At 40.0% G+C, this 11,928-nt stretch overlaps 1 protein-coding gene across 1 annotated transcript; it reads right to left on the reverse strand.

Moving 5' to 3' along the window:
* Window positions 1–4,211: 4,211 nt before the first annotated feature.
* On the reverse strand, window positions 4,212–7,680 carry LOC134586054 (olfactory receptor 6C65-like). Its single transcript, XM_063441566.1, has 2 exons — window positions 7,656–7,680; window positions 4,212–5,206 (listed from the first exon to the last, which is right to left on the reverse strand). Exon 2 carries the CDS (start codon window positions 5,196–5,198, stop codon window positions 4,212–4,214), a length of 987 nt encoding a protein of 328 aa, XP_063297636.1. The 5' UTR covers window positions 5,199–5,206; window positions 7,656–7,680.
* Between the last annotated feature and the right edge of the window lie 4,248 nt (window positions 7,681–11,928).

The following is an 11,928-nucleotide window of genomic DNA, read 5'->3' on the forward strand; positions in this document are numbered from 1 at the left end:
CAAGAGGCAGATCAGGGGCAGATCCAGACCTGGCCATTCAGCATCTCCTCATAGAGATACATTGAATCAATGCATCTCTATGAGGAAAGTTCAGTGTTTGCATGCAAAGGGTGAAGACTCTGAATGTCAGTCACAGTGTGCAGCACTGCCCCAGGAAGCACCTCCAGTAACCATCTGAAGAGTAGCCAGTGTGGGTATTGCTAGGCTGTAATGTAAACACTGCATATTCTCTGAAAAGACAGTGTTTACTGCAAAAAGCCTGAAGGGAATGATAATACTCACCAGAACAAATAAAATAAGCTGTAGTTGTTCTATTGACTATAGTGTCCCTTTAATTAGTAGTGTTGGTTATTCTGGATTTTGAATTGGCTCTTTGGGGGTTGACGAATAGAAGAATTAGAAGTAATAAAACTATTGATGCTAGGTATATATACAGGTTTTAGATTGATTGCCTCTCTCACTAATATTAAGGTGAGGGGGATAGGTAAAGACTTATATATGGGTGAGTAATGGAGGGGGAAACACTAGGAACCTCTGCTATATTATTAATATTCGGTCTCCCATCCACCACCCATGGGTAGTTATCTACTAAACTGCTGAATGATCAAAATTAAGAAAAGCCATATTCTTAATGTTGCTCTATCAGTTATATAGCAGATGAAGCCCTAATTGTCTATCGTTACGTTTTTGATTGACATATGGATATCAAATTATGGAGCTAATAATTAAGATGAGCCCTTTTCCAAATTTTGCTCTTTTAGTTTTTTAGCAGACAACTCCTTAACAAAATGAATATAAAACAAATCGATTCAAATTATTACAGATCTATTAATTTTAATTTTGTTTTTATTTTTCTTGCCGACTGGACGAATGCATAAAATATATTTACAAGATTCAAAACTCTGTCAGTGTATGTAAATACTGATTTTCGTTGATTTATTTGGTTATATATTCATTGATCGGGTTAGGGGGAAGATTATAAGAAGCTGCTGGCTGTTTTTGCTTTTTATAATAGCTGAATTATTTTATAGGTTTATTTGTCTGGTGACGAGTAGGGATGTGCATGGGCAAAAAATTTGGTTCGTTTCGGCACTTCCGAAATTCGTCACTTCGCCATTTCGGCCTTTCGGCAATTCGGCACTTCGACACTATGGTTCGGTTTGGCAATTTGGGACTTCGGCACTTTGGCACTTCGGGAATGCGAGACTTCGGCAATTTCCTACCCCTAACCCTACACCTAGCCCTTACCCTATCCCCAACCCTAACCCTACCCCCCCTAACTCTAACCCTAACCCTACCCCTAACGCTACCCCTAACCCTACCCCAAACCCTAATGCTCTGGTTATTTCTTGCATGGTTTACTGTAATTCTCTGCTAGTTGGTCTCCCCAGAAGTCGAACTGCCCTGCTACAATCAGTAATGAATGCTGACGCTAGGCTGATCTTTTTCACTTGTCCCTCCTCCCATACGTCCTCCCTCTGTCAATCCTCTGGCTTCCTGTATCCTATAGGTGTAAATTCAAAATACTAACCCTTATCTATAAAGCTCTAACCAGGGCCGTCCTTAGGCCTTTAGGCGCCCCCTTCCTCCCCCCCCCATCATCCATGTATGATGTAATGTTTGTGTTGTCTGTGTATGTGATAGGTGTGATGACTGTGTGTGGTATGTATGCTATGTGTTGGCTGTGTGTGATATTTGTAATGGGTGTATTAACAGTGTGTGAAATGCGTGTATTGGTTGTATGTGATATTTGTGCTGGGTTTATTGGCTGTGTGTGATGGTTATTTAATTCAGATAAAAACATGCATTTAGGCCTGTGTGTGAATGCAGGTGTATATTTTTGCAGAGTTATGTGCACACAGTCCCACAGTCAGATGCACTCAGTTATACATATACACTGTCAAATCCACCACATGCACACAGTCGTAGGCAGATAGTCACATACACAGGATCAGGCAGAAGCACACAGGTTCCTTTTTCCTCAAAGCTTCTAGAAAGACTTGTCTTTACTCGCATGACTCACTTCCTAAATTCCAATTCTCTCCTCGATCCCCTCCACTCTACTGAGACTCTTATTATAGTTCCAAATGACCTAATCACAGCTAAATCCAAAGGCCACTACTCCATACTAATTCTTCTTGACCGTTCTGCCGCCTTTGACTCTGTTGATCAGGTCCTTCTTCTCCAAACTTATCTATACTTATCCATATCTGTCTCTTGCTCTCCTAAAAAGCCATACTCCACTCTCACCTCCAGTTCTGCTACTTTTCCACCTTGTTTGGTGGCTGTCACCCTTGTTGCCCTGTTGTGTATTTGTACCCCACCTCCTCTAGACTGCTCATTTGAGCAGGACCCTCATCTACCCATTGTTCCTGTGTCATTGTGTAAATGTCTCATTTATTGTAAATTTCCCCTCTCCCCTGTTTCATAATATTGTAAAGCGTTGCGGAATTAGTTGGTGCTATATAAATACCAATAATAATAATACCTGATGCAGGACACACAGATACCAATGCACAGAGTCATGCACACATAGATATACACATAAACTGCCAGACACACATGGCCAGACACACATATAAACATTGCCAGATTGAAATCATCAAACAAAGATACATGGTCAAACACACACATGCACACATTGTCAGGCAAACACTATCAAAGACACACTGTCATCACTTCCTCCTCGCATTGCTACATGGATCAACAATGGGGCTACTAGTTGTCATGTATTTATCCGTTTATAAAAATGTGATTAATGGAATTTACTGTTCAGACAGGAAAAGTGGTGCCGAACAACATTACTGTCCTGACAGGAAAAGTTGTGCCGAGCAGCAATCAAATCCACAGGAGGGTTAATGCTGAGCAGAAATTATGCAAATGGACACCTGGTAACTGCTTTGGGATCAAAGGCCGGTTACAGCCTATCAGATCTAGAGGAGGGGTATTTAGGCCCAGTTCTCATCCTGCTCAGTGCCCTGTCGTGGTTTCCCTTGTGGTTGTCCGAGAGCGCGTTATTGATTCTGGTATTCTGGTTATTTGACTTTGGCATTGTTTTTGACTTCCCGGTTTTCTGGCATCCCTGACCCCTGGCTTTTCCTTATCGTTGTGTCTCTTTCTGTATCCCTTGACCTCGGCTATTCCTGACTCGGTCCGGTATACGTTACATATAGGTAGAGGCAGTAGTAAGGAAAAGGAACTCAAAACCAAATGGTTACTAGAGATATTAGACTAAAAATGTGCAGATGAATCAAAAGCCAAAGTATTGTATGCTTTACTCATTTATAAATAGCTTTTATTTAGTTTTATAGAATTAAAGTTAACATATCATGATTATGTCATTGTTACACCACCTTGGTTTGGGTGAGTTTGCTTGAATAATTTTTGGCTCGAACAGGGCTTGATTTCCCTGCCTAGAGGAACATGTTCTGTAAGGTGTGCTTGCTTTTAGAATTTATACTTTGCCTTTTCGAAGCTTAGGTGGGATCGTGCAGAGAAATTTGCATCAGGAAACGTTCCAGTGTCCTCTAAAGTCCAGTCAGTCTTAATAGAAGAGCTGAAACAGTGTTAAAGGGTGTCCCAACTCCTCCAGTGTCTGTGTGAAGCTGGGCAGGGATCACAGCGGAGGGGATCACTTTACATCTGCCCACTAACAGCCTCTCACATAGGAAATGCTGAACCTCTCGTATCAGGAGGGTGACAAGACTAACAAATGGAAAGGGGGCGCGTACTATGCAATAAAACTTAAAATTTCACATACCCTAAAGATCCCTTCTCCATAAACATACATTCAACCCCTTACAAAATCAAAATACCCTAAATTTAAACAATAAACCTGTAAAACAACTTACCGTAATCGTATTATCTTAGTTAATGCCTCTTTAAAACTGTCCACCCCACGTACCCCAATACTAAATTTAACCCAACTCTAACCCAAAACCAAAAAATCAAAAATGCCCCTTATAATACAACTATAACCCCTGTCAACCCTCCATTTACTCTTACCACTTCTAACATTATTTTAACCCTACACAGCTCACTATATGTATATTGTCAAACACAATACATTACACATAGAAATATGCACACACATACATATATACATATGCAGTCATCAAATATTAATAGATGATATTTATGCCTACAATGTCCAGTTAATAGTTCATTCATCTCAGTTTATCTGGCATATAGTTTGAAGAGAAGAGGGTGCCTTAGAACGCTGCCACCTGACGGGTAAATCCAACCCTGGGCTTGAGTTTACCTCGGAAATAGTTCTCTCTTTTTGTGAAACGATGAAGAGTCTTTAGAATTTCTTCTGTCCGGAGACAATATATGATGGGGCTTGCTAAATGAGGAATGTAAGTATAAAGACAAAGGATTAAAATATTCAAGTCAGCATTAATAGCCACACGGAACAGATTACACAAATAAACAGACACACGTGGAAGATAGTACAGACTTATGACTAACAAGTGAGTTGTGCAAGTGTAAAATGCCTTCTGCCAGCTGTCCGATCGAGATGATGAGTAAATTGTCTTTATAATAATGATGTACGAGGCAATGATGAATGACAAGGGAACCAAAAGCACAAACATGGCAATAGTGAAGGATACTTGCAAAACAGTGGAGATATCTGTGCATGACAAGCTGTACATCACGATACTCACACAGTAGCAGTTTTTAATTGTATTGCCACAGAAATTAAACTGAGCAATCATATAAGGGTTATAGAAGTTCAAAACAGCTGCTAGAAACCAGAAGATATAGCATAGAATGGCCGTAACTTTATTGGTCATTATCGAGCAATATATCAGAGGTTTGCAAATTGCGACATAGCGATCCAAAGCCATCAGCATGATGATGAAAGAATCAACAATGCCAAAGAAATGGACAAAAAACAACTGAGTGATGCATCCAGGGAAGGATATTAACCCATCTCCGCACCAATATTTGGCAATGATTTTTGGCAAGGTGATGGTGTCGAAGAGCAGGTCGGAAAGAGCGAGATTTCCAATAAATGCATACATTGGTTGGTGTAGATTTTTCTTATTGACGGTCAAGATGATTACTGTTCCATTTGCAACCAATGACATGATATAGACCGAAAATAAGACTGATGAAACCAGAATCTCAAACTTCGGATTAAGTCCTGGAAAACCGATAATTTCAAAATCTAAAACCCCTGAATGATTAGCCATTGGCGTCCCTGGAGAAAAACAATAAAACAAGAGATATAATGATGTAACCTGTTATGTACCTTCTGTCCGAAATAACGCTATATGTATAAGATTGTTTCAATGTTTTTTACTGTATAATATACCAGGCATCATTGTTATTTAATAAAAACCAAAGAAAAGAGTTACCTGCGCACTACCCCAAGTCTCTATGCATATTTCAACAAATTAAGGGTTTTTGTTTCACTCCAATGGCCATTAGGTGTAAGTCCACCTGCCACATCAAGGCAAACCACTTAGGTGAGTCCTATGCTAATAATTCACCTTGATAATTAATAATAATTCCTTTAACGTCAGGTAAAAAAACATTGTGATGAGACAGAGAAGGGTATTTTTCTAAACCCCTACATACTTATTGTATGTATTGTGTACTATGCTCATTTCTGCCGCCCAGGAGTAGTGGAAGTCTGAGCACCGGACTTATGTGTTATGTATTTATGATTGTTATTTAGTAGATAGTAAATAAGTCTAATGAACTGTAGCTTACTCTATTTCTACCTCTCGGGAAAATATAAGTTTAAACTGAGCCTTAAAGAAAAATTCATATAAACCAACACACGATAATCAAATCAAGTTTAAATGTTTCTGCATTTTGTTTGGAGTAAAATGCCATGAAGCCAACGAGAACATTGTTTTGCTTTTATAGTTGTCATGTTTTTATCCATTATTGAAGAAGTACTTGCATTTTATTGTGTTAGCTTCTTTTACTGGTTCTGTTTTCTGTTGGGGTTAATTCACAATGTTAAGATCTAGAAATTTTACAGAACTGCAAATTTTAGGGCAACATAGCAAAGCTTGAAATGGTAGGTAAATCATGGTTAGAGGACATGGGGACCCCTACGCACTGAGTGAAGGGTGCAAACTATTTTAGAGCAAGAAAATTATCATAATTAACTAATTAAGGGCATGGAAATTAGGAATTATCCAGCTCTATTAACACATCTAGGGCCACAGGGATGAGCACACTCTATGGTCTAACTTAGTAGTATATTGCCTTTCACCAGCAGCCCACACAAAGCAGAGATAGGAGTGGGGGTCACTTATTGATTCTCCATTCCACTCTTTATATACATGGGATATAGGAAAAGGGTAGATCTTATTCTGGGTCATGTCTTTTTGTTATTTATTTAATTACTGATGTTTGGAAGTGCTGGTCAGATCATTTACAGCGTGAAAGAGCAGATCATCTCTGAACCATTTCATCTCACAGCATGTATATTTTTTACTTTTTCCTTTTGTGTCACAGAAAAGAACAGGACATCACGGCATTGAAAGGGTTAACTGTAGTGGTGTCATTGGTCTAGTGAGCCTGGCCTCACTAGGAGTAACGTTTACACCGAAATCAGGCTTATGCATCAGCAAAACTATAACACTATTTAGTAAGTAACAAATGGTGGTGGGGTTGCTTTGATTTCCTATAGAACAATTCAGTAAGTTTTCTTGTAATTGTCCTCTCATAATATTGTAAAGTGCTACAGAATCTGTTGGCGCTATATAAATGGCGATAATAATAATAATCAGAATTGTGCTGAAGTCAATTTGTGCCCACTAGTATATTTTTTGGCACAAATTTGCTCTGATACCAATTTGTTTCAGTGTCAGGCTCTAGTGAGTCAACATGATAACGCAAGCCCCCTTGCCTCCTTAAATGAGGTCAAAACTGGACTGCACGGGTTATTCCTGGACTGCACGGGTTTGATGGCACTACCCCTGCCTCCGATCAGCCTCCTTGGTTAAACTAAGGAGGTAGAGGTGAAGCCAAACACTTAGCTGGCCAATCAGTATTTCCTCAATAAATCAATGCATCTTCACAGGGAAAGTTCAGCATTTTCATGCAAAGCGTGGAGATGCTGAACGTCAATGCTGCACGTTCTGAGTACCTGCCACTGGTTGTGTTCCTAGTGAGCAATGTAAACACTGTATTTTCTCTTTACAGCGTGCAGGATCATACTATACTCAACAGAACATCTACATTAAGTTGTATAATGTCTATTAAGCTGTGGTTGCTCTGGTGACTATTGTGTCTGTATAATTTGCAGATCAGCATAGAGGCAGAAGAAATGAAGCAAAATGTTTTGTATTTATAGATATATATATATATATATTACCTGGCAGTGATGAGGCAGCCTGCAGATATGCACCGATAAATGTCCAGAACCCATTCTAACTTCACTCTCTTAACATTCCCAGTTCTATTTGTGCTGCATTGTAATTGTCCTTTGTCACCTCACCCCGGCTCACTCTCTAATAACTATTCATAATTGCTAAAGTATCCCTTTTTAATATTAATATTGGATTATCTTAACACAGCAATACAAAAATGATAAAATAAGCTTCCCTATTCATTGCATTTAAAATCCTACCACTCCCATTTATTTCCAGGGTAATACAGTTCATGAAATGGCAAGTAAAGCCACTCACGGTTATGTGCTGTCCTCTCTCGTGATGTCAGTCTGTGGCTCCTATATGCTTATGATGTCTTCATATAAACAGTATTTAAACACACGCACCATATGTGAATGAGATCTCCTGGCCCCAAAATATTTTCAAGAGAGATGCTAAATGGTGATAATGAATACTCAAAGGATTTTTCTAATGAGATATTTACATTTCTTTTTATTTTAATGGTAAAAAAAAAAAGCAAAATAATGATGCAAAAAAACAAATTAAGCACACACACACTCATACTGAAATATATTTACTTCACTTGGCGATTTATTTCAGAATAAACTACAATTCATCCAAATTCTGGTGAATCAGCTGATCGACCTAAATTCCGATTTCCGAGTCGCCTCTGCCAGAATATCAGGAGAACCGAATAGTGCAACACTTCTAGCAGTGTAAATTGACTTAGAAATTACAGCACTTTTTATATAATGTTCCCTCATTTTCAACGGACCAAAAGTAATTAGACATTCATCAAAAGTGTGGGCTGTTCTCTCATTATTTAATTTCAATGCAGCAGGTGAAGGGACTGAAATTAATTCCATCTTTGGATCCAAAGAGCTGTCAATGCAGGTAAAACAGGCCATCATTCATCTGAAAAAAATAAAAATAAAAACAAACCCATAAAAATGAAATATTAGAAATGATTAGTTCACCAATATGGAGCATGCTTAAGAGAAGGAACACACTCATGAGCTCAGCACTACCGAGATGCCTGAAACACCACAAAAACATCATTTGTGGAAGATCACAGAATTATTTCCCTGCTGAAAAAATACTCCTTCACACGTCTGCAATCCAGAGAAGACCTTATTTTAGTTTTATTCACTAAAGTGTGAAAGTCCCCATACCAAATTGGGCAAAATCATTTGTTGCTGTACGGGGCCATCTGAACTTGAACATTCGGACATTGTTGATAAAATAAATTTAATGTTCAGATTTTGTAAATCAGGTGCCGGACCTGTATTTGGTCTAAAAGTTAGCCTGAAACTCAAACCAATATAATTTAATTATATCCAACAAGCAAAACGTGCCATTGCAAAGCTTAATTATGTGGCATCTGGACAGTATTTGCTAGCCAGCTACCACATTGAACAAGTTACAAATAAATTAATACAAATCTTCTGGGTTCCATATAAGACCTCCATATTACTATAATTAAGTTATATTACCTCTGTAACGGACCAACGGGCACCTGATTTACAGGCGTATCTCCATTGGTACATCCCCATACTGGGCCACTTGCTTCCTCACCTCGGCCAGCCAAACATCTTAAGAGCCAGAGCCTTCCATACATGTCTGCTCCAAGTCGCTGGATACCTCTGCTCCCAGGGGCACTGCACGTGTGCTAGCGTTGCCCTCAATTTGTAACTCCAAACGTTACCAGTGTCTCTGAGCTGCTTCTCCTCGCACTAGGACACCATCCCACCGCTTGCCACCAATGTAACGGACCGACGGGCACCCCGACTGGGTACCTCCGTTGAAGGATGCTTCTAGTGCTTCCTGAGGACTCCAAGCACTGCAGCAGACACCACAACCACAGAACCGGAGAAGCATACGAATGCTCTCAAGCATATGAATGCTGTAAACAGCTGAATAGGAAAAACATTCAATCAGCTTACACTCCTGGCAATCAGCATACAATCCAATTCCCCCAATAACGAGACGACACTTCGTTTTGAGGTCAAAGCAGAACTAACTGTACTGGCCCATACAGCCTCTTTTATTCCCCATCCACAAACATAGTACTGCACACAGGGTTTTACAGAACAACCAATCAATACGTACAATACACACAGACACTCCCACACAAAATCCTCCCCTCTGCCTGTCATATGATTACTGAACACAATGGGAAATATAATTATCACAGACAGAGAAATACAGTTTTATAAAACATATCAAAGGGACCCCAAAACATCTCACACCCAGTCCCTGTATAATCAACCGGATAAATTGAGGGCCTTAAAACAAATCAATGAACAGGAGATAAATTTTCAGGGGAGACCGAGAGGTCCAAAAGAGAAGACCATCACAAATTATTTCCGCCCCAGAACCGAGACTTGGGAGCACCCCAACAGGTTCACCCCCCTGTATCAAGACTCCCCTCACAAGAGGGTGAGAACAGAGGACTAGATTCAAGTTCCAATTCTCTTTCTTCCCGAAATACGGAAGAAAGGGGCAGAGGTATCTTTAACCTAACTGGTATTCCCCTTACATCAGAGGAAATGGATTTACTTTCAAAGGGGATGAAACTTGCCCCTAATAAAATGGCAAATTATTTCAACTTGTATATAGATCTTAAAAAATGTATCCGCTCGCTAACTATTAAAAGGTATTTTCTCTTACACCCACCTATTATGGAGGGTGATGTAAATACTGTAGATAAAAGAGAGAATTACAAGTTTCAACCTAGGTCCCACTTTTTTCCTGTCCAGAGTAAGGGTCCATTCTTGGAGACCTTTGAGCATATGGTGGACCAGGCTTTTCAATCCATTACTCATGAGAGAAAGAGAGGCACATCCCCCTTTAATTTGACAAAGAAGGAGAAAGCTACTTTACAACAGCTTATGGAAAGAGAAGACCTGGTGATCAGGGAGGCCGACAAGGGAGGAGGAATAGTGTTGATGACGGCCTCTTACTATCTTGAGGAGTCCCTCAACATCTTGGGGGATAGGAAGACATATATTATACTACACAATAACCCCACGCTTATGTACAACTTAGAACTTAAGGAAATTCTGACCAAAGCTAGGGATAGCGGAATTATATCACAAAAGAATTTTGACTTCTTATTTCAAAAGAACCCAGTAATTCCAATATTCTATTTTCTTCCTAAAACCCACAAACGCCTCCCTGATCCACCAGGTCGCCCTATCATTAGTGGAGTGAATTCGCTTACTGCTAATTTATCAGCATACGTGGACTCATTTCTCCAAAAATATGCCCAGGGGGCCCCTTCCTATATACGTGACACAAAGTCCTTTCTTCAAGAATTGGAGAGTATAGAGTGGGAATCCGATTACAGTTGGGCCACGCTGGACGTGACGTCTTTGTATACGGTAATCAATCACCAGTTGGGGCTGGAGGCTCTTGATCACTATGTGTCCCAGGATTCCGATTTGTCCCCAGGCCAGAGGGAGTTTATATTGACTTCGGTGAAGTTTATATTAGAACATATTTTTTTCTTTTTTAACGATCAACATTATCTCCAGATAACAGGTACCGCCATGGGCACCAGGTTCGCCCCCAGTTATGCCAACACCTATATGCGGAGATGTGAAGAACTCTTCGTGTGGTCGGGGCATGGCTGGAGGGAGAGCCTGGTGCTCTGGCAGCGCTATATTGATGATGTGGTCATCATCTGGAAGGGGTCTTCGACCAGCTTTTCGGATTATGTCCGCCATCTTAATTCTAATTTGTTCAATCTTGTGTTTACTCCTGAGTGGAATAAGAGCAGAATTCATTTCTTGGACCTTGAAATTTTTTGTGATCAGGGCCATATCCACACCAAATGTTTTTTTAAGCCCACGGATGGCAATGGTTTCGTTCATCAACGGAGCTGTCATCACAAACCGTGGCTCAAGGGCATAGCACGTAGCCAGTTTACCAGATTAAAGCGCAATTGTTCTCGTCCACATGATTTTCAAACTCAGTCCACATATATAAAGAACAAACTATGTGCAAGGGGCTATAATAAAAACACCTTAGAGAAAGAGATCCGCTCCATAGGCTCTTTAGAACGAAGTAAACTTTTGGAGGATAAACCACCTGGGACGGGGGGGAATGACAATTTCAGGTCCTCTTTTGTTACACAATACAATACTGATCATCTTAAGATAAAAAGAAGTTTAAGTGAATTCTGGCCCATCTTACAACAGGACCCTATTTTGGGCAGTTCACTATCTGAACGTCCAATGGTGATTTTTAAGCGGAATAAGAACCTTAAGAACATGCTCGTTCCCAGCTATGCTATTAAAACGAATAGACCCAACGGATCCTCCGATTCTGGTTGTTTCAGAGGATGCAATAGCTGTAAAGCCTGCACTACTGCCCATATGGGAAGAACTAAGGAATTTAGCAGTGTTGTCACTGGAGAATCTTTTGGGATCAAATCACCTATTAGTTGCCACACGGACCATGTAGTATATTTACTGCGGTGTCCGTGTGGCAAACAGTATGTAGGACGTACACAACGTATTTTAAAGGTCAGAATCTAGGAACATCTAAACAACATACGTAAGGGACT

This window comes from Pelobates fuscus, chromosome 1, assembly GCF_036172605.1.
Source record: "Pelobates fuscus isolate aPelFus1 chromosome 1, aPelFus1.pri, whole genome shotgun sequence".
NCBI classification, from domain to species: Eukaryota; Metazoa; Chordata; class Amphibia; order Anura; family Pelobatidae; genus Pelobates; species Pelobates fuscus.